The sequence below is a fragment of the Tupaia chinensis genome, unplaced genomic scaffold (assembly GCF_000334495.1).
Source record: "Tupaia chinensis unplaced genomic scaffold, TupChi_1.0 Scaffold000416_1, whole genome shotgun sequence".
NCBI lineage: Eukaryota > Metazoa > Chordata > Mammalia > Scandentia > Tupaiidae > Tupaia > Tupaia belangeri.
In genome coordinates, this window is record NW_006159921.1 from 3122713 (window position 1) to 3146567 (window position 23855).

At 43.9% G+C, this 23855-nt stretch overlaps 1 protein-coding gene and 1 long non-coding RNA gene across 2 annotated transcripts in view; one reads left to right on the top strand and one right to left on the bottom strand.

Moving 5' to 3' along the window:
* LOC102489660 (uncharacterized) overlaps window positions 1-17718 on the top strand; it is a 76406-nt gene extending 58688 nt beyond the window's left edge. The window contains exon 3 of the long non-coding RNA XR_335437.2: window positions 17482-17718. This is a non-coding gene — a long non-coding RNA (uncharacterized LOC102489660). The remainder of the gene's footprint in view (window positions 1-17481) is intronic.
* A 4347-nt stretch (window positions 17719-22065) lies between these two features.
* SCPEP1 (serine carboxypeptidase 1) overlaps window positions 22066-23855 on the bottom strand; it is a 33853-nt gene continuing 32063 nt past the window's right edge. The window contains exon 13 of the mRNA XM_006154665.3: window positions 22066-22151. Coding sequence (XP_006154727.1) covers window positions 22089-22151 — 63 coding nt within the window. The 3' untranslated portion in view covers window positions 22066-22088. The remainder of the gene's footprint in view (window positions 22152-23855) is intronic.

A 23855-nucleotide genomic window follows, 5' to 3' on the forward strand; every position in this document is an offset into this window, starting at 1 on the left:
TTCTTATTGTATATTAAAACACTTTTTTTGAGGGGATGGTTCCTTAGCCTGGCAGTTAAGGTAGCCATAATCCACATGGCCAATCGCATACTTCAAGTCCTGGCCCTGACTGCATGCCCCAAATCCCTTCAGAATGGAGGAATGGAGGAGAGACCGCGGCATGACCGTGCTCCCCTGGAGTGTCCTTTCTCCCCCTCACCGTGTCTCTGTCTCTGTTTCTTTCTCTTCTGACTGCACATGCCCTCTGGCAAATCAAAAAAGAAAACCACTTTCTTTGATTTGAGAGAAAATAATTTTCTTTCTGATTTTAAAGAAGTGAAAATATGCTCATGGATCTCTGAAAATACCATGATACCTCGGCACTGTGCCTACTGTGCATAATGGAGAGGTCAGCAGAAATGAGGCCAGGAGTGACAGGTCCAGGTCATCCAGGCCTTGGGCCCAGAGAGGAGTTTGGACATGATCCTCAAGGGGCTAGGGAGCTGTGTTTGGATTATAAGCAGAGCAGCATGAACAGATTCATATACAGAAAGTCCTTGTAGCTTCAGTGCAGACAATGGCTGGGAGGGCAAGACTGGAGATAGAGGACAGTATTAGAGTGTTCCAGGAGAGATCTGGGGGGCGCACACAGCCAAGGGAGGAGGCCAGGGATGTGGCAGGCAGAGTTGGAGACTAACGGAACAAAATTGATAGGACGTGTTAGCTGGGGTGAGTGGGGGGAGCTTCCAAGGAGATTCCCAGTTTGTGCTTGGGCATCAGAGTCTCATCATTTGCTACGATATGGATCGAAAGAAAAGGGGCAGATTGGAGGGAATGGTAAGAAAAAACAGTTAAACTTTTATTTTTAGAAACATTGAATTTGTGGTGCCTGGGAGGCATCCAAGGAAAGATCTTTCTGAATTAGATGCTCTAAAACAATTGTAGAAATTGTAGAAGTATAATGCTACTGATCATTGTCAATAGAACATCCATACTGATCTATAGTATTTCCAGAGCATTTTAGCATCCAGGGCCAGCAGGCAGTGTGGAGGTTAGGGTGGCTGCATCCCACATGGCCAACTGCACAGTTCAAGTTCTTGCAAGGAGAAGGGATTGTGGCATGACATGCCCACTGCCCCACTGGGAGCTCTCTTCCCTTCTCTCTCTCTCTCTCTCTTCCTCTCTGGTGAGCACATGTATCCTATAGCAATTAAAAATAAATAAATAAAGGCACCAGCAGTTGGTACAGTGGTTAAGGCACTGGACTCCCACACAGTCAACTGTGGTTCAAATCCTGGACCCCGTGAACATATGTGCATGTATGTGTGCACAAAATCCCAAGAGGAAAATGGAGGAGAAGGGAATGTGGTGTGGCCATTCTCTCCAGGGGGTGATTTCTTACTTTCTGTTTGTCTCTGTCTCTCTGATGAGTGCATGCACCGTATAGCAAAAATCTCTCTCATAAGTAAATAAATAAATACACACATACATACATACAAACATTAAAAAAAAAAAAGAGCATGAACTTAGGCCATAGACTGCATGGGTTCAAATCTCACAACTGTCACTTTTTCCACTGTGCTACCTTGAGAAACTTATTTAAACTTCCTTTGTCTCAAGTTCCCATCTGTAAAATAGGCAGAAGAATAGTCCCCTTTCGTGGGTTGATGACTAAGTGAAATGACAGCAGCAAAGCACTTAGCACAGGGCCTGGCACTTAGCAAGCACTTGATAGGAACAGCAATTATTATTCTCACGACAGCTGTGAGTCTTGTGGTCCTCTTAGATTTTCTGGTGGCAGTGAACTTTGCATGAATCCTCATCTGCACTGTCTCTTGTTGCATATCCTCTGGGCTAGGCTGCTCGTATTTATCATATGAATGAGGAGGGTGTGAGGGTAACTGGGATTGCCTAGACGGTCTATAACACGGTTTGGTGTCTGCCATGGTTTGGATAATGATTTGCCCCTTAGAGATTCATGTTTTGGAAGTGTGGTTTAGCGTATAATGACTTTGGGAAGTGGTTAGACCTTTAAGGGGCAAGGCCTAATGGAAGGGCACCATCTAACTGGCTGGGAGCATGGAAAAGAAAACTGAGAAAGTGGAAAAGTGTTGTTTTGTTTGTTTGTTTGTTTTGTTTTTCTCTCTTTCTGTCTCTGCTTCAATCAGTGACTTAGTACCAGAAGTCAGCCAGATGCTGGGTCCATGTTCTTTTATTTAGTTAGTTAGTTATTTTTTGGAGAGGTTTTTGCTATAGGGTGTGTGCCAAAAAGAGAGAGGCAGAGAGACAGAAAGTGAGAAATAACCCCGTGGAGGGATGGCCACGCCACAATCCCTTCTCCTCCATCCTCCTCTCGGGATCTTGCGCACGCATGCACATGTGCCCAGCGTGAGTTTAAGCCACTGGGTCCAGGACTCAAACCTTGGTCGACTACATGCAACATAGCCATTATGCCAACTGCTGGTCCCCCATGTTCTTAGACTTTCCAGTCACCAGAATCATGAGCTAAATAAACCTCTATTGGGGACCAGCAGGTGGCATGGTAGTTAAGGTGCTGGACACTCTCACATGACTGACCACAGTTTGAGTCCTGGACCTGGTGGCTTGTTTTCTCACTTCTCTCTCTGTGTATCTCACTCTGGTCAAATTAAAATAAGTGAATGAATCAATAAATAAAATTAAATAATCATAAAAATTTTTAAAATAAGTAAACCTCTATTAGCAAATGAGAAACAAAACAAAGCAGAGAACAGAGTAGAGGAGCCACTGGACCATCTCTTGATCAAACCAGGTGGGCAGAACTTGGTCAGGCACTTCTCATGTTAGTGCACACTCCCAACAATTCCACTGGTGAGGAGTTACTCACCTCCTTCACAGAGATGAAGTTATCTGCCTAGAGTGACACAGCCAGAGGAGCAGAACTAGGATTGGAATTGAGTCTATTTGGCTCCAGGACCTGAATGCTTTCTGTGGAGCAGAAAGATGGATAAAGGGATAAGGCTAGCCCTTTCGGGCCATTCACGGCATGGTTTTATTAGCAAACAGTAATAATAACTAACACTGCACTGTGCCAAAACTCTTATGCATCTTATTTCATTTACTCTCCTGATAAGATACTATCATTCCCTTGCTTTTATAGATGGGGAAAGTTAAGTACAGAGAATCTGAGTCACATGTTAAAGGTCGCACAACCAGTAAATGGCAGTTAGGGTTCAAGTTCAGAGTACGATTCCAAAACCTATGCACTTATGCCCCATGCTATGTTCCTCTTACTAGAAACAGGAGCCAGCAGCTCTTTGGCACTGATCCTAACTGTCCTAAAGTCCTGTTCAGCGGCAGAGGAAGGACATGCCTGTCCAGATAATTAAGGTGTGAGCTTGGAAATTAAGCAGGCCTGAATTCACACACAGCCTGGAAACCTCCCCCATGAAATCATCAAACCTCCACTTCTCGACCCAAACACCCACTGTGACTGTCCTGTCCTTTCTGCTGTGTTCCAGGACTGTAATATGAACACACGGGAACAAAAGTGCTGCAGCCCCTCCTAGACTTTCCTCCCTCCTGTGTCCAACCCCGCGCTCTCTTGTTCCTTCCGCATCATCAGCGGACCAGAGTTCAGCACTTCCTCGGCTTCCCCAGAAAGAATGCGCTCACTCACACTCACGGCAGAGAGCAGTAGACATCACTGAAGGTTTCAAAGCAGAACTGAGGAGAGCTACTGAAAACAGTTATGCTTTTGTGCTTCCACGCTTTGTTCTTTCCAATATGCCACCCATTTGTCACCTCCCCCCTCTTTCACCCCTCCATATCCCCTTCCAGTGTGAGGTGCTGTGACCCAGAAACGACTTCTCTCTTCTCCGTGTCTTTTTTCCTTCTCACTCACTCCCTGAACACACATGCCTTCCTCGTGGAGCCTTGCTCTGTCCAGTGAGCCCCCATCTTTTCTCACTCAGACACCCCTGGGTGCCTCCCCCCAACCCAGGGGTAGCTTGTAAAAGGATTTCTTCAAAATAAGTGCTGTGCTCTCTCTGCATGGAGCATCAACAGCCTATCCTTCACTGAAGCTCTTTAGAAAATGGAAGCCAAGGGGCCAGCAGCCAAGGGGCATCGTGGTTAAGGTACTGGACTCCCATATGGCTGACCCTGGTTCAATTTCAGGATCCAACAGTTTGAAACTCATGCTGGGCGTGTTGTGCATGCATGCCCAAAATCTCAAGAGGAGAATGGAAGAGAAGGGATTGTGGAGTGGCCATCTCCCTGGATGTGATTTCTCTTTCTCCATCTCTTTCTGTGTCTCTAGTGTGCATATGCACTCTATACCAAAAATCTAAAAAGAAGAAGGAGGAGGAGGAGGAGGAGAAAGGAAGCTGATGCAAATGCCATTGTAGCTGCAGCCATTGTGACAGTTCAACTTTCTGTGTCATCCTTTCTTTAACAATAAAGGGAGGTCTTCGCTATCCACCTTAGAAGACAGCTTCCATCCGACACAGCCTCCTCCCATTTTTCTCAACCATAGTACCCAGGCCATGTCTGCAGTAGCATGCTTCCTAGTTTGTCTCAACCTATTTATTGGTTTATTGACGGTTTCCCTCAGTTGGTTGCAGTTTCTTTGAGTGCATGTCTTTTATCCCCTTTGCTCATACAGTGCCAAGCCCAGAGCTGGCCACAAGACAGGTTTGGTAAATTTTTGTCAAATTAATTTTCTAGCTAAGAATATCACTTTTACCTTTTTTTTTATTTTTAAAATTTGCCAGAGGGCACATGTGCTCATGTGGTAGGAGGAGGGAGAAAAAAGGAAAAAGCATCCTCATGGGGAATGGTCACACCACAATTCTTTCTCCTCCATTGCTCCCTCCCATTGGAACTTTAAGCATGCATATACACATGCGTGGCATGTTTCTCAAGTAACTGGGTCTGACTCAAACCTGCAGCCGACTATGCGAGATGCAGTTGCCTTAACCACTATACCACAGGTTGGCCCTATTATTATTATTATTATTATTTTGGTAGGATTTTTGTCATAAGATGTGAGAGTGCTCACTGGAGAAAGACACAGAGAGAGAGTGAGAAATCACCCCCCCACCCCCAGGAAGATGGCTATGCCACAATCCTTGCTCCTCCATTCTCCTCTCAGGATTTTTTTTTAATATGGTAATTTTTTTATTGCTTTTACTTTTCAATAAAATAAATACTTGCTACATAGTCTTGTCTGAAATTATAAATTAATTGTTCGGAGTTAACAAGAAATTAATTATTCACTTTGTAAAACTTTAGCTTTTTAAAGAAACTTTTGTTTCACTATTCATTATTATACAGGAAAGCTAAATTATGATTTCAAACTTGAGAAATTTGCTTTAAAGCATGCATGTGCACCCAACATGTTCAGGCCATCTGGCTCAGGACTCGAACTGCAGAGTTGGTCATATGGGATACAGCACCTTAACCACTACTGGCCTCATCTATTACCTTTAACAGTTGTTTTTCCCTACTGTAATAGCCATACCTTGTGATTATAGTAAATGTAATACACCCTCTCAGGGAAGCTTGCAAGTGTGTGGCCCAGAGAGAGTTGCAGGGTGGGGTATCCACAGACAATGGGACAATGGCCTCCTTGTCCTCGCCAGTCCTTCTCAAAGACTCAGATTTCTTCTCCTCCTTCTCCCTTGTGCCAATATTGTTCCTTCTCCCATTTTCCCCCATCTCAGGTCCTCCCTCGGAGGTAGAAGGAAATGGCACTACAGTAGACCTTCCTGACTTTCAGTTTGACGGTTGCTTTTACATAACTGCTGAGGGAGGAAAGCAAACCTACCCTTAGGGTACAGTGAATGAGCAGGAGGGACAGCGGAATACATAGCAAGAATGCATTTTGACATTTGGAGATAGAACTGCCACAAAACTAAAGCATCAGATGCATCCATCAATTTTTCCTTAAGATAAATTCTCATTTCTTTTACAAGTATTTGCTGTGTGTTAGGTATTGTTCTAAGTGCTTTATAAGTATTAACTTATGTATTTTTTAAATATTCTATGAGATTAGAAACTGTCATTACCCCTACATTATAGATGAGAAAATTGAGCACTAAGAGATTAAGTTAGTAATATACTCCAAGTTATACAGCCATAATTGGCAGAGGTGGGGTTTCAACCCAGGCTGTCTACCTCTCCCAAGGCTTTGCCATGCTGCCTGTTCTTGGTAATGAAATAAAAAAGAATGCATACATTTGAAGTGCTTCGACGTACTCAAGTTGTTCTCCTAGGTGACAGCCATGTTGCATAGACCTATGTATTCCTATCACATATTAAGACACTTTCTTGGAGCGGATGACTGCTTGGCCTGGTGGTTAAGAGACCATATCCTGTCCCTGACTGTGTATGCACCAAATCCAGACAAAATGGAGAAATGAAGAAGAGATTATTCATGACCATGCCCCCAAATCACAGAGAGGCAGATTCTCCAAAGATAATGAGTTTAGTTAGAAATGAGCAGGGCTGGCAGATCTGAAGTACATAGACTATGGCAGATCATGGGTGCATCTGAGGAGGTAAAGGAAGGCAAGAGCTTTTAAAAGTAAAGTGAGGAGGCTTATACAAGGTTTTTTGAAACAATTATCCTTGACTACAAAGATCAATAGCAAGGTGGCATCTATCCAAATTTGGATAGGCAGTTGCTGGGCAGATGTCCTTGCAGAAGTATGTTTTTGTGTAAGGTTACAGTGGCCTTTGTGCAAAGTGTTGGCTTTGGCAGTCTCCCGTGATAGTTACTGTTAGCAGGCAATTGTGCATGAGAGCCCTCCCTCCATGGCACTCCCCCAGCCCCATCTCATCAGGGTTTGTCATGAGTGAATCCATTTTGATTCTGACACCTTTCACAAGGTTGTTACCAGTTTGTTTTGCCTTTTTTTTTTTTTTAAAGAATGCTTTAATTTTATTTATTATTATTATTATTTTTTTAATTTGCTATAGTGCACATGCGCTCACCAGAGAGAGGCAGAGAGAGAGAGAAAGAGAGCGAGAGGGAAAATGAGAAAGCAAGCCCCCACGCCCAGGCCTCAAACTCCCACTCCACTTCAGTGGGAGTCCAGTGCCCTACCTGTAAGATGTGTACCCACCACACCACCTGCTGGCCCCAGTTGTTATCAGTTTCAGACTTCTGCCAGCAGTGTATTCATTCATGAGTTATTTGTGGAGTATCTACTATGTGCCAGCTGCTGGAATCACATCTATGAACCATATGTACACCTGCTGCCAAGGAATTTTGAGTAAATGGGACAGTCGCCATACTTGGTCATATGTGCTATGGTACAGACCAGTGCTGAGTACCCTGGGAGTAGTCAGAACTCCAGTTTGGGGGTTAGAAAAGATTTTCTGGAGCACTGGGTTAATTAACTAAGATCTGGACTAAAGAGGAAGCGTTAGGCAGAGGAGGGAAGGTGACAGAAATATAATTTAAAACAACAGGGCCGCATTATGGCTTTTACAGCCCCCTTTGTCCATTAAAACATATATTATATCTGGTGGCAATATCGCATGGACCTATGCATTCTTATTGTATATTAAAACACTTTTTTTGAGGGGATGGTTCCTTAGCCTGGCAGTTAAGGTAGCCATAATCCACATGGCCAATCGCATACTTCAAGTCCTGGCCCTGACTGCATGCCCCAAATCCCTTCAGAATGGAGAAATGGAGGAGAGACTGCGGCATGACCGTGCTCCCCTGGAGTGTCCTTTCTCCCCCTCACCGTGTCTCTGTCTCTGTTTCTTTCTCTTCTGACTGCACATGCCCTCTGGCAAATCAAAAAAGAAAACCACTTTCTTTGATTTGAGAGAAAATAATTTTCTTTCTGATTTTAAAGAAGTGAAAATATGCTCATGGATCTCTGAAAATACCATGATACCTCGGCACTGTGCCTACTGTGCATAATGGAGAGGTCAGCAGAAATGAGGCCAGGAGTGACAGGTCCAGGTCATCCAGGCCTTGGGCCCAGAGAGGAGTTTGGACATGATCCTCAAGGGGCTAGGGAGCTGTGTTTGGATTATAAGCAGAGCAGCATGAACAGATTCATATACAGAAAGTCCTTGTAGCTTCAGTGCAGACAATGGCTGGGAGGGCAAGACTGGAGATAGAGGACAGTATTAGAGTGTTCCAGGAGAGATCTGGGGGGCGCACACAGCCAAGGGAGGAGGCCAGGGATGTGGCAGGCAGAGTTGGAGACTAACGGAACAAAATTGATAGGACGTGTTAGCTGGGGTGAGTGGGGGGAGCTTCCAAGGAGATTCCCAGTTTGTGCTTGGGCATCAGAGTCTCATCATTTGCTACGATATGGATCGAAAGAAAAGGGGCAGATTGGAGGGAATGGTAAGAAAAAACAGTTAAACTTTTATTTTTAGAAACATTGAATTTGTGGTGCCTGGGAGGCATCCAAGGAAAGATCTTTCTGAATTAGATGCTCTAAAACAATTGTAGAAATTGTAGAAGTATAATGCTACTGATCATTGTCAATAGAACATCCATACTGATCTATAGTATTTCCAGAGCATTTTAGCATCCAGGGCCAGCAGGCAGTGTGGAGGTTAGGGTGGCTGCATCCCACATGGCCAACTGCACAGTTCAAGTTCTTGCAAGGAGAAGGGATTGTGGCATGACATGCCCACTGCCCCACTGGGAGCTCTCTTCCCTTCTCTCTCTCTCTCTCTCTTCCTCTCTGGTGAGCACATGTATCCTATAGCAATTAAAAATAAATAAATAAAGGCACCAGCAGTTGGTACAGTGGTTAAGGCACTGGACTCCCACACAGTCAACTGTGGTTCAAATCCTGGACCCCGTGAACATATGTGCATGTATGTGTGCACAAAATCCCAAGAGGAAAATGGAGGAGAAGGGAATGTGGTGTGGCCATTCTCTCCAGGGGGTGATTTCTTACTTTCTGTTTGTCTCTGTCTCTCTGATGAGTGCATGCACCGTATAGCAAAAATCTCTCTCATAAGTAAATAAATAAATACACACATACATACATACAAACATTAAAAAAAAAAAAGAGCATGAACTTAGGCCATAGACTGCATGGGTTCAAATCTCACAACTGTCACTTTTTCCACTGTGCTACCTTGAGAAACTTATTTAAACTTCCTTTGTCTCAAGTTCCCATCTGTAAAATAGGCAGAAGAATAGTCCCCTTTCGTGGGTTGATGACTAAGTGAAATGACAGCAGCAAAGCACTTAGCACAGGGCCTGGCACTTAGCAAGCACTTGATAGGAACAGCAATTATTATTCTCACGACAGCTGTGAGTCTTGTGGTCCTCTTAGATTTTCTGGTGGCAGTGAACTTTGCATGAATCCTCATCTGCACTGTCTCTTGTTGCATATCCTCTGGGCTAGGCTGCTCGTATTTATCATATGAATGAGGAGGGTGTGAGGGTAACTGGGATTGCCTAGACGGTCTATAACACGGTTTGGTGTCTGCCATGGTTTGGATAATGATTTGCCCCTTAGAGATTCATGTTTTGGAAGTGTGGTTTAGCGTATAATGACTTTGGGAAGTGGTTAGACCTTTAAGGGGCAAGGCCTAATGGAAGGGCACCATCTAACTGGCTGGGAGCATGGAAAAGAAAACTGAGAAAGTGGAAAAGTGTTGTTTTGTTTGTTTGTTTGTTTTGTTTTTCTCTCTTTCTGTCTCTGCTTCAATCAGTGACTTAGTACCAGAAGTCAGCCAGATGCTGGGTCCATGTTCTTTTATTTATTTAGTTAGTTATTTTTTGGAGAGGTTTTTGCTATAGGGTGTGTGCCAAAAAGAGAGAGGCAGAGAGACAGAAAGTGAGAAATAACCCCGTGGAGGGATGGCCACGCCACAATCCCTTCTCCTCCATCCTCCTCTCGGGATCTTGCGCACGCATGCACATGTGCCCAGCGTGAGTTTAAGCCACTGGGTCCAGGACTCAAACCTTGGTCGACTACATGCAACATAGCCATTATGCCAACTGCTGGTCCCCCATGTTCTTAGACTTTCCAGTCACCAGAATCATGAGCTAAATAAACCTCTATTGGGGACCAGCAGGTGGCATGGTAGTTAAGGTGCTGGACACTCTCACATGACTGACCACAGTTTGAGTCCTGGACCTGGTGGCTTGTTTTCTCACTTCTCTCTCTGTGTATCTCACTCTGGTCAAATTAAAATAAGTGAATGAATCAATAAATAAAATTAAATAATCATAAAAATTTTTAAAATAAGTAAACCTCTATTAGCAAATGAGAAACAAAACAAAGCAGAGAACAGAGTAGAGGAGCCACTGGACCATCTCTTGATCAAACCAGGTGGGCAGAACTTGGTCAGGCACTTCTCATGTTAGTGCACACTCCCAACAATTCCACTGGTGAGGAGTTACTCACCTCCTTCACAGAGATGAAGTTATCTGCCTAGAGTGACACAGCCAGAGGAGCAGAACTAGGATTGGAATTGAGTCTATTTGGCTCCAGGACCTGAATGCTTTCTGTGGAGCAGAAAGATGGATAAAGGGATAAGGCTAGCCCTTTCGGGCCATTCACGGCATGGTTTTATTAGCAAACAGTAATAATAACTAACACTGCACTGTGCCAAAACTCTTATGCATCTTATTTCATTTACTCTCCTGATAAGATACTATCATTCCCTTGCTTTTATAGATGGGGAAAGTTAAGTACAGAGAATCTGAGTCACATGTTAAAGGTCGCACAACCAGTAAATGGCAGTTAGGGTTCAAGTTCAGAGTACGATTCCAAAACCTATGCACTTATGCCCCATGCTATGTTCCTCTTACTAGAAACAGGAGCCAGCAGCTCTTTGGCACTGATCCTAACTGTCCTAAAGTCCTGTTCAGCGGCAGAGGAAGGACATGCCTGTCCAGATAATTAAGGTGTGAGCTTGGAAATTAAGCAGGCCTGAATTCACACACAGCCTGGAAACCTCCCCCATGAAATCATCAAACCTCCACTTCTCGACCCAAACACCCACTGTGACTGTCCTGTCCTTTCTGCTGTGTTCCAGGACTGTAATATGAACACACGGGAACAAAAGTGCTGCAGCCCCTCCTAGACTTTCCTCCCTCCTGTGTCCAACCCCGCGCTCTCTTGTTCCTTCCGCATCATCAGCGGACCAGAGTTCAGCACTTCCTCGGCTTCCCCAGAAAGAATGCGCTCACTCACACTCACGGCAGAGAGCAGTAGACATCACTGAAGGTTTCAAAGCAGAACTGAGGAGAGCTACTGAAAACAGTTATGCTTTTGTGCTTCCACGCTTTGTTCTTTCCAATATGCCACCCATTTGTCACCTCCCCCCTCTTTCACCCCTCCATATCCCCTTCCAGTGTGAGGTGCTGTGACCCAGAAACGACTTCTCTCTTCTCCGTGTCTTTTTTCCTTCTCACTCACTCCCTGAACACACATGCCTTCCTCGTGGAGCCTTGCTCTGTCCAGTGAGCCCCCATCTTTTCTCACTCAGACACCCCTGGGTGCCTCCCCCCAACCCAGGGGTAGTGTAGAAGGATTTCTTCAAAATAAGTGCTGTGCTCTCTCTGCATGGAGCATCAACAGCCTATCCTTCACTGAAGCTCTTTAGAAAATGGAAGCCAAGGGGCCAGCAGCCAAGGGGCATCGTGGTTAAGGTACTGGACTCCCATATGGCTGACCCTGGTTCAATTTCAGGATCCAACAGTTTGAAACTCATGCTGGGCGTGTTGTGCATGCATGCCCAAAATCTCAAGAGGAGAATGGAAGAGAAGGGATTGTGGAGTGGCCATCTCCCTGGATGTGATTTCTCTTTCTCCATCTCTTTCTGTGTCTCTAGTGTGCATATGCACTCTATACCAAAAATCTAAAAAGAAGAAGGAGGAGGAGGAGGAGGAGAAAGGAAGCTGATGCAAATGCCATTGTAGCTGCAGCCATTGTGACAGTGCAGCTGCTGTTGATGGTTGATGCGCTGGCCTTTCTCCCACTTCCTTTGCGTCCAAAGGTTACTGAATGCAAAGGTCTCAGCAAGGACGTCCTGAGCTCCCATTTTCCTATCTGTGAGCTTCCAGCTCCTCCTACCAGCAAAGAAGGATTTGTCTCTGAAGGTTGCCAAAGGTAGTGGCAGGAACCTCCTAGAGCAATTACCTTGAAGAGACTTCCCTGGAGAATAGGTTCTTTTTCTTCCGAATTAGAAAATTCTCATACGGTGCCAATTAGTCCAGAGGGCACTGGGAACATTACCAGCTGCGACACTCACGACTCTTAAAGGGAAAGTGAACAAGGAGCAAAGGCAGCCTTCCGAGGCTGGGGCAACGGCCAGGTAACTTTTAAAGGAAAGCTACAAGGTAACAGTGAGCTGTAGCTCAGGTGGTACACCCTGAAATATAGTGTTCAATCCATGTTAGAAACACCCATAACCGATTAAAGTGAAAACAGGACAACTTCCTAATGGAATATGGATTTCATTGCCAAGTGCCACGACCCTACCACTCTGGACGTGAAATGTCTATTCTGGGGTTAGCCTGTGAAAACAGGGCTTGACTTGGGTTTTAGCAAAACACAGGTTATTCTTCTAGGGGTAGGGTTAAATGTGTTCCCAGAGAGATGCCAATGCCACTTTATTTTTGTAGTTCTCTCAGGAGGGCCTTTTAATAGCTCTTGGAGTAAGGGCAGTAATCCTTGGGAACGCGATAAATGGAGTTTACTCACCCCCCTCCGCTTTTTTTTCTTCTGTACTTGAGGCAACTAAATTGGAAACTGTGTTATCATGAATCTTATAATTTTTAAAAAGAAGTATTTCATTTTATTTATTATTTATTATTTATTTTTAAATTTGTTATAGGATGTGTATGCTCACCAGACAGACAGAGAGAGAGAAGGGGAAAGTAACAAGCAAGCCACCAGGTCCAGTATTTGAACCACGGTCAGCCATGTGGGAGTCTAGCACCTCAATCACCATGTCACCTCTGGGTTCCATGAATCCTACATTTTACTAGGACTTTCCTAGGACTGACAGTGAAATTTACTTGTCTGTCAAGATCAGGAATATTTAAGACATCAAATCTCATGACACGATCTTCAAGTACATTTGAAATGCTTTTTTTCCATAGCAATAGCTCTCAACTTCTCTGGGCTTATGAAAAAGAGTGTAAAAATGCTTTTCCTGATTTCTAAAACCATACTGTGTTTAGTTAGAACTAGGCTGTGCCGTAAGTAGTAGATAATTCAAACCAACTGTGGTTTAAGCTATAAATTTATTTCTCTCACTTAAAGAGAGCAAAGTGGTACCAATGTGGAATGGTGGGTCAGCTCTAGTAAGTCCTCAGGAACCCTGGCTCCTCCCACTGTATCTTCCCACCATGCTTATGATATGGTCCTTAGGCTCATGACCCACCTTCTAGCCAGTAAAATGAAAGAAAGGAAGGACAAAAAGGATGAAAAGGCACAAATTAGGGCAGGTTCTCAGATGCTCCCAGTGGAACACTTCCGCTTACATTTCATTGGTCAGAACTTAGACACATGGCCACACTTGACTGCAAGGGAGGCTGGGAAATGTAGTTTTTTTCCTTCCTGAAAAGTTTTGTGTCCAGTTGAAAATTCTTTTTCTATGTCATATACTCTAGGGCCTATGGTCTTTAGACTTCACTGATTTATATCAATTTTCCTTTGAGAATTTTGAAGTACCTGTTGAGATGACTGTGTAACAGCTTGAAGTGGTGTCACATCTTTATGAGAAGTGCCCCTGCCTTTTATAACATTCATACTCTCTACCAGTAATTTTGTTGTCAGTAGTCCTTACTAATTAATGATCTCTAAATACAGAAAAGGGTTTAAGCAAAATAACGTTCATCACCTAGTTGGAATCAGAATAAATGTCAAAATATGGAAAAAAATAGAATCAGAGTAAGTGACAAAATATGGAGGGCTGGTCAAATAAATTCTGAAACATTTCCTTAGTAGAAAATTATGTGTTTGTTAAAAACTTACCTTTACAAAGAGTCCACAGTAACATAGAAAAATTCTTATAATACTCTGTTAAATAAAATATAGGGATATGAACTTGTGGTATGGTTACCATGAACCTATGGACAGAGAGAAGGAGGGAGGGAGAGAGAGAATGACTTTGGAGGGGGCGTAATAGACTTTTAATTACTATTTTTCCTACATTTTTTTATTTTCTAAATTTTCTTCCTGTTACACTTAGTATTTTACTAGAAATAGAATTATATCCTATTCCTAGTGCCTATAAATACTACATTCTACTAATCTCATAGGGCTCACTTTAATCCCACCTTCTGTCCAAAAGATTCCTGGCAACTTGTGCTCTCTTCTGTATAACTGTTGATACCATGTTTAATGGAAAATCGTGTTTTTAAATGTGCCAGCATCAGGAGGAATTCTCTGCTGTCAGGGTCTCAGGGTCTGAAAGGAGTTAGACCTTTCTTTCTATAGTTCTTCATGGATACAGTACAGCCCTGTGGCTGGGGCTCACTGGTCAGATGCTCTAGCCCAGGACTTTGAACTGGAGGAAGCAACTTTGCAGAATTACTCAGGTTTGGGATATTGGATTAAGGAATGTTTGTTAATTTAAGGAACCAGGTTGAACAATAATGGTATTGAGGTTGTTTTTAAAAATTTTGATGTTCAAGTCCAGCAGAAGCAAGAGGGTAGCAATTATTGTTGGTGCCCCAGAAAGGTTTCAGTCTCTGTCTTCATCACTCACTGTCTCTATCTCTTTCTCTCTCACACACATACATGTATACACACTATAACGCCGATTTTGCATTCTTTTTTTAATTCTACCATCACCCAAGACAGTCTTTGCACACAGAAAGAGTTCAACACATGTTTCTTTGAATGGAAAACTTTTTTTCCAGTGCAAGACTCCAAGGCTACCTAGCAGGCTCAGTGGACTCTGCAACACCCCAGAGAGAACCAGCTTTCTTTAGTCCTGTCTGATGACTAATGTCTACTAACCCCATGGAGGATAATACCATTTGCTAGTCTTCCCAAGGGAAGACTATTTTATTTACAAAAATAAAAATAAAACAGTTCTCCTTCCTCTTTTTGTGGAATGATTAATCATAATAGCAGCAAACTCTGGCCAAGTACTTCCGGTATGCTAGGGGCTGGCCCAAATCCATCATATTTTTAAAAGTCTATTTTATTTACTTAATTTTATTTCTTTATTTATTTATTTTTGGAGAGGTTTTTGCTATAGGGCGTGTGCGTTTGCCAGACAGACAGAGAGAGACAGACAGACAGAAAGCAAGCAATCACCGCCCAGGGGGCATGGCCACAGCACAATCCCTTCTCCTCCATTCTCCTTGGTATCTTGGGCATGCACGCACACATACCCAGTGTGAGTTTAAGCCACCGGGTCCGGGACTCAAACCGCGGTCGACTACATGAGAGTTCAGCGACATAGCCATTATGCTAACTGCTGGTCCTTAAAAGTCTATTTTATTGAAAGAGAAAGATAGAGACCCCTAGTGGGGTCTCGTCATGCTGCAATCCCCTACACCAGGCCAGCCTTCCAGCAGCCAGGATCACGGGCGCAGCTGCGGGTGCACCTGGTATGTTCAGGCTGATGTAGGATTTGAACCCTGGTCCTTCCCACATAGCTCTAGTAGCATGCAGCAGCATTCTACTGCCTATGCCACTGTGGCTGGGCCTAAATTGTTCATATTTAATCACCACAATAATTCTGATATCATCCCCTTTCGATGGGGCTAGTCCCATGGCCTATTAGTTAAGGGAGCCAGAGCCCACATGGCTGACCATGCTGTACAAGTCTTAGTCCTGATGGCTTGAAAGACACACAGGGTGGCCAACAGGTAGCATAGTGATTAAGATACTGGAGTCTTATGTGGCTGACTATAGTGCAAGTCCCAGACCTGGCAGCTTGAAATTCAAACTGGACATGTATGCATGCATGCGTGCATGCACAAAATCCTGAGAGGAGAATGAAAGAGAAGCGATTGCAGCATGGCCATCCCCCTGGGGCTGATTTCTCACTTTCTATTTCTCTGTCTCTCCAGCAAGTGTACACACCTTATAGAAAAATCTTTTTTAAAAAAGACATGTGTGTACATGCCCCCAAAATCCTGACAGGATGCATAGAAAAACAGGAAAAAACATGACCACGCCCCACTGGGGGGTGCCTTCTCCCCTCCTCCCCCACAAGCACACATGCCAGCTGGCAAAATTCTAAACAAAACCAAAAAATGAGGAAGTTGTGAAGCATGAGCACTTCCATTTGCCGTCCTCCTCTCCCCGTAACCTGACCCATATGTACTTCCTAAAAATTTCTCACTCATTATAACTGTCTTTCCTGATAACTCGCTTTTTCGGCTTTTATAAACTGCTCTTGCATTTTCAATGCTTGTAGTTTTTTTGGCTTGTGTTTTTTTGGTTTTGTTTTGTTTTGTTTTGCCTTTATATACCTTACTCCTGCTTTGCTGCTGCCAGGTTTTGGAGTGACTCAAGTTCTCTCACAGTCAGCCAGCTAATAAAGACTCCTTTAATTTGGCCAAAATTGGATGCCTTCTTATTTTCTCACTGATCTGAATACAACAGTTGAGGCACAAAACAGTTCAGTCAATTGCCTAACGCTTCCCAGCTGATGGTCACCTGAGCCAGGCCTGAACGCAGGTAACCTAGCTATCGAACACGTTCTGACCCCTTGCTTCCTGGTCCTGGAGATATTTCCAAGTACAGTGCTCCTCCTCAAACGCTGACTTTAGATTTCTTCCTTCTCCAGGTCCCTCGTGAATGAGCCTCCTCTACCAGGTTGGGTCGCTGAGCATTCCAAGTTCCCTTGGGCTTCTCCCTAAGCCCTTCTTTCTACTCACAGCTAGACTCTCCCTGGGCAATTTCATTAAGGTGCTGGGGTTCCATCCCATCAGCATCTGGTTTGCACTTGAATCTGTATAACAGAAAAACATTAACTACACTATCTTAACCGAATGGAGCCTTAGTGTTTCTTTTTTCTAATAAGACTAACAATAGGTGATCTGGGCTGGCACCACATCTTTGCTGTCATCAGAAAATAGTAGCTATGAAAAGTAAGTAACTGGAAAGTTTTATAGGAAGCAGTATTGCTAAAAAAGTGCAGTGCAAGGACTAGCAGATGGCATAATGGTTACGTCACTGGACTCCCACATGGCCGACTGTGGTTTGAGTCCCGGACTCAGCGAATTGAAACTTGTGCCGGGCGTGTGTGTGCATGTCCTCAAGATACAGAGAGAGTGAAGGAGAAGGAATTGCAGTGCAGCCATTGCCCCTGGAGTGTGATTTCTCACTTTCTGTCTCTCCAGCAAGCCCACAAGTCCTATTGCAAAAATCTCTCTCTCTCAAAAAAAAAAAAAGGCAGTGCGTTACACATTAACACATGATTAAAAGTCATGTTAAAATTTAATTTCCATGGGCATCAAAATTGAGAGACTTTAGGTGATCTCTCTAAACTTACCTACTCATAAGTAAAGTGAGAACAATTTTTTTTAATGTGTCCATTTCACAGGGTCAAAGTGAAGAGCAAAGATGATCCCAGTCACTGTGCCAGGTGGCAGCATGCCACCCTGCAGTGCTAACAGTCACATGACCATGGATTGAATCTCCAGCCTGTTCAGCTTGACACATGCTGGGCACAGATAGAAGTGCCCAAGATCCAACACACTGCAGGACTGCGTAAAGTGTATCGTGGCATGACCAGACCCTGTGGAGGGTGCTTCCCCACCTCCCTGATGCAAATGCACATGCTCCCTTGTGAATAAAGAACTTAAATAACATAATGAGACGATGCGTGTATTAATAAGTGCTTGGTCCAGCAGTTGGTATGTTGCAAGTGCACAGTAAATATTACTTGTTAGTATAATATTAAGAAGTGAAAATTGGGGACCAGCAGGTGGCATGGGTAGGCAGCTGGATCCCACATAGCCGACCGCACGAGGTAAAGAGGTAAAGACCACAAGGACAATTCTTGGGTCCTTCCTCACTGCACTGACACTCAGCTGGAGCAGGAGGCAAAGGAGCCCCAGGAGGACCCAGGAAGGAAGAATAGTTGCAGGCCTGGCTGCTAACAGGCTGAGCCAGCAGGAAAATTACTTTCTCAAACTACAGATGGCTGTCGTTTCACTTCTGTCTTCCTGATCACTGCAAGAATCTCGTGTGTGGCCTAATCAGAAACGTACAGGAAATTCTTTTTCTTTTTTTTTTTTAAGAGATTTTTGCTATAGGGCGCATGCACTCACCAGAGAGACAAAGGCAGAAAGCAAGAAATCACCCAAGGAGGATGACCATGCCACAATCTTTTCTCCTCCATTCTCCTCTTGGGACTTTGGGCGTGTATGTACACACGCCCACCTTGAGTTTTAAGTCTCCTGGTCCAGGACTCAAACCATGGTAGATTACGAAGTCCAGCAACATAACCATTATGCCTATGCTATCTGCTGATCTCCCAGACAGGACATTCTTTCTTTTATTTTAAGCCACTGAGTCTGGGACACAAACTGCGGCTGGCCCTGTGGGACTCCAGTGATGTAACCATTCCACCATCTGCTGGTCCCAAGGAAATTCTTGAAAAGGTAATTCAGTCTAGCCCAGCTGAAACATTACAAAGACATTAGCCACCCTTTGTCAGGCTGGCACCCATACATGTCACCTTAAATCATACATATTCGCCAAATAAAGGCCGTAACTAAGTCCTGCTTATGTTCACCATGACACGACTATCCCTATCAAAACCAGAACCACTAGCCTTTTCCCAGAAGGGCATGAGTGCCTTTTTATCTTTGGGTAGTGTTATTTTCCTAGCTGATTCTCACTCCCTCCTTGACATCTTGAAATATCGATACATGTAAAGTTACCAACTGAGGCCAGTTGTGGTGGTTAAGGCACTGGACTCCCACATGGTCAACTGCGGTTTAAGTCCCAGGCCTGGCAGCTTCAAACACAGCGGTCATGTGTCTGTGGGAGCCCAAAATCCTGAGAAGAAAATGGAGAAGCGATTGTGGCATGACTCTCCCCCACAGGAGATGATTTCTCACCTTCTCTCCATCTCTGTCTCTTCAGTGAGTGCACATGCCCTACAGAATTATCTCTCAAAAATAAATAAATAAAGTGACCTACTACTTGCACACCTTAGATGACAAAGGGATGACAGGAGAGATAAAAACCAAACATTTGGCTAATATTTATTAGAATAGATTCCCATTAAAATATGGAAGAAATGTTTGTAACTATTACAGTCTTCATTTCTACAGCAAGATCCAAGGTCACAGCCAGGACTATTTATAACCACCGTCAGGCACGGCCCATTCCTTACTTCTTTGTCCTTGCCTGATGAAATGACCAACTACCTTAGTTAGTCATAGTTCCTTGCCTGATGAAATGACCCAAAACTTCTTTTGGTAAGGGTCTAGACCACTATCCGCCTAAGTTGGATTGTTACAGTTTTCTATTGACTTTAATCAGAGATTATGGGAGTACCCAGGAATGATCCCCCAAATCTTTTGCAGGCTTTCTCCTTATGTCCACTGTAGTAACAATCCAATTTCCCCTTGACAGTCAGGAACAGTCACTTCAGTCAGTCTTTGCCTGTTTGTTTTATTTTTTTAATACATCCTTTTTTTAAAAAAAATAATTATTTAATTTCATTTGTTATCTTTATTACTATTATTATTTTAAAGTTGCTACAGGGTATGTGTCAGGTCCAAGATTTGAGCCACGGTCAAACACCTTAGCTACCAGGCCACCTGCTGGCCCCAGTAGTCTTTGCCTGTTGATGCAGTGCCCATAGAGGTCGATGGCAGCTTCAAGATCCATTTTAGTGGAATTTTTGCTTTATCTCCTGATGAAAACATTTCTTTCTTTTAAGCTAAGACCTCTAAACCACCAGAGCCTATAAGAGACCGGAACAAAACTTTTTATTATTGAATCATTGGGGTTAATTAGAAATTCCTTTGATGTTTATCCCTTGATTCCTTGATTCTAGAATTCTGAGCATGAAAGAACCATGAATGTGGGAACCAGCAGTTAGAGTAATGGCTATGTCGCTGGACTCCCACGTAGTCGACCGAGGTTCGTGTCCCAGACCCGGTGGCTTAAAACTCACACCGGGCGCGTGTGCGTGCGTGCCCAAGATCCCGAGAGGAGAATGGAGGAGAAGGGATTGTGGCGTGACCATCCCCCCTGGGGGGTGATTTCTCGCTTTCTGTCTCTGTCTCTCTCTGTCTGTCTGGCGAGCGCACGCGCCCTACAGTGAAAATCTCTCCAAAAAAAAAAAAAAAAGAACCATGAATGTTGATTATTTAGAGCATAACACACATACTAGAGGGTAAAACCCCAGCCCTGCCAGTTATCACCACTAGCTAGTACTATAGTCGAACTTTCTTTTTCTTTCTTTAAGAGAAATTTTTGCTACAGGGCATGTGCACTTGCAGAAGAAAGAAAGTGAAAAAATCACCTCCTGGGGGGGATTGCCACTTCTCTTGGAATTTTGGGCACGCACGCACATGCACCTGGTGTGATTTTTCAGTCTCTGGGCCTGGGATTCGAACCATAGTCAGCCATGTAGGAGTCCTGTGATGTAATCATTACACCATCTGCTGCATCCATGTAACTGAATTTTCAAAAAACCATCCACCTACCTGTCACAGCAGTTGCTTTAAGATGCTGGCGAACATTGTGAGACCATTCAATTCCACTTGCATAAACTCAACGCTTCATTTCATTTGCTGTGAACACCATGACGGTGGTTAAGGCTTCTATGAGCCAGATGGTGGTATTGGCTGAAGCGATGTGGGCAGGGAAGGCAAATCTGTGTCCAGAGCAAGTGTCAGTTCCAATAAGAACAAAGTGCTGCTTCTTCCATAGTGAAAGTGGTGCAATGTAATCACCCTAGCACCACCAGGTAGCTGGCTGATCTCTTCAGGCAATGGTGCCACATTAGGGATTCAGCGCTGTCTCTGTGGCTGGCAGATTGGGCACTCCGTTGTAGCCCGGCCTTGGTGAGTGGATGTCTGTGTTTCAGAGCTCACACGTGACCACCATGGCTGCATTGTTCACGAGCCCACAAGAGTGGCTGGAGAAGGCTATAGACTAAGGCTATCTGTAGACTAAGTCATCCTACCCACCTGATTGCTAAAATCTCCCTTTACTCCTTGGCAGTCATTCGCGAGGAACACAAATACTTTCATACTCTCCCATTCAGAGAGGCCTAGTCTTATACCTCTTCCTCAGACCTCCTTGTCATATTTGCAATCATGTTTATTCTAAGTTTCTGACTGCCCAGCCACAGCATGGTTTGGTGCAGGTACATACTCCCCAACAGGCAAATGAACCATCAGGTGCACTGCTCCAAGTCCTGCCCCTTGAGAGGATTTTCCTTCACTGCCATCTTTCAGGACCCTCTCAGGATGAATCACCAGAGCCCTGCTTACAACCATGACAACTAGAAATTACTTGTGGGAAACAACTGGGAATTTGTTGGGAATGGCATAGTGGTTAAGGCACTGGATTAATAAATAATCATGGTACAACCATACAATTAGGTGCTCAGCAGCCATTAAAAATGTTATAGAACATTTATTGACATGAAACAGTAATTAGGACATACTGATATGTGAACAAAGTTGATGGCGGTAAGATAGTAAACAATGATGATTCCATTTTTATAAAAAATATATATGTATATATTGCAAAAAAAAAGATGTTCAAGGATATATACTAAATTGGTAACAGTGCTTATCCCTGAGAAGGGAGTATATGGGTGTTTATTTCATTCTTTGTTTACCTGTATTTCTCACTTTTTCTATAAATCACATCATTTGATTTTGTAATAAGAAACAGTTAAATCTATTACAATCCTTCATTTTATGAAAACAATTCCATTTTTAAAAACTTAGATTTTTTTTTTCTTTAAGAAGCAGAAATGATTTCCAGACTGCCACAGAGGCAATGATTTCTTCCTCTGCAGAAACCTTCATAATCACAGCCTAAGTTAGACGCAGGGCAGAATGATGCTCCCTACAGCTTGAAGTCCTCCTCGATCTGACTCTTGTGCTCCAAGATCCAGCCAACTCCTCTCCAGCCCAGTCTATCCTATTCCTCCCCCAAGCCCATTCTATCCTATTCCTGCGGAGTCACCAGCCTCATCATCTTCAGAGCCATATCCCCTTGGTCAGAAGGGACCTAGGAACAACCAGCATGCAAGTTAGTGCTCCTGGGGCTACTCCCAGGGCCAGGCTGGGGATATAGCCCCAAACCTTGTTCCCAGAAGGGAGCCAGCGCTGTGATAGCAACTGAGGACAGCTGCACCTGGTGCTTCCCTTGAGGAGAACATCCCTTCTGGACATGAGTCTTGTGCTAAGCAGATAGTCCTCTGGGCCCCAACTGTATTGGGGGACAAGGGTCTGGAGAAGTCAACATTTAGGAAGGAGCTTCTACTCCATCTCTCCCTATATCCCCTTAGGGATAAACTATTAAGAGGAAAGTAACTTATTAGTTCATTTAAACTAAAGAGTAGGGCAGGGGCCAGTAAATGGCACCGTGGTTAAGGCACTGGACTCCCACATGGTCAATGACAGTTCGAGTCCTAGACCTGGCAGCTTGAAACTCACACCATGTGTGTGTGTGTGTGTGTGTGTGTGTGTGTGTGCAAGCCCAAAATCCTGAGAAGGGAAGGGAGGAGGAAGAACTGTGGTGTGGCCATGCCCCATGGGGATGATTCTCACTTTCTGTGTCTCTGGGGAGTGCATGTGCCCTACAGCAAGACTGTCTCTCTCAAAAACAGTAGGGCTATCACACAGTGTGGTGATTAAGCACTGGGAGCCGGGTCCCACATGGCTGACTGGCCCCAGTGACTTGAAAAACACAGTAGGTGTGTGTGTGTTAAGTCTAGAATTTTGAAAAGAAGGAGAAGTGGAGGAAAAAGGGTTGTGGTGTGATCACACACCATGTTCTCTCTCTGGTGAGCACATATGCCCTCTGAATTATTAGTTAATTAAAGAGTAAAAGACGAGCTAGTGGGTGGCATGGTAGTTGAAATGCTGAACTCCCACATGGCCGACTGTAGTTCAAGTCCCAGACCAGGCAGTTTGCTTTCTCACTTGCTTGCTCTCTCTCTCTGGTTAGTGCACTTGCTCTATAGCAAATTAAAAACATAATAAATAAGTTAAATAAATAATTCTAAAAAAAAAAAAAAAACAGTAAAGGGCAGAGTCTAGCTTAACTCTCTCAGTATTTACTCTTACTCTTTTTTTTTTTTTTTAAAAGAATTATTGGGGGCTGGCAGGTGGCATGGTGGTTGGGGGTGTTGGACTCCCACATGGCTGACCCTGTTTCAATCTCAGACCTGCCAGCTTGCTTTCTCACTTTCCTCTCTCTTGTCCAATAAAAAAAAAAAAAAAAAGAGTAAATACTGAGAGAGTTAAGCTAGACTCTGCCCTTTACTGTTTTTTTTTTTTTTTTATTGGACAAGAGAGAGGAAAGTGAGAAAGCAAGCCGCCAGGTCCAGGACTGGAACCATGGTTGGCAACATGGGAGTCCAGCATCTTAACCATCATGCTACCTGTCAGCTCTGGATTTACTCTCCTTTACATTTGCTTAGACAGGGTCTCTGTGTTAGTATCCTCCTGCCTCAGCCTCCTGAGGAGCTAGGATCACAAGGGCACACCACCATGGCTGGCTTTTTTTTTTTTCTTTTTTTCTTTTTTTTTTTTTTAGGTTTTTGCCATAGGATATGTGCATTCACCAGAGAGACAGAGAGAAAGTGAGAAAGCACATACCCCAGGGGAATGCCACACTGCAATCCCTTCTCCACCATTGTCCTCTCAGAATTTTGGGCATGGGAACCAGCAGTTAGCGTAATGGCTATGTCGCTGGACTCCGACGGTG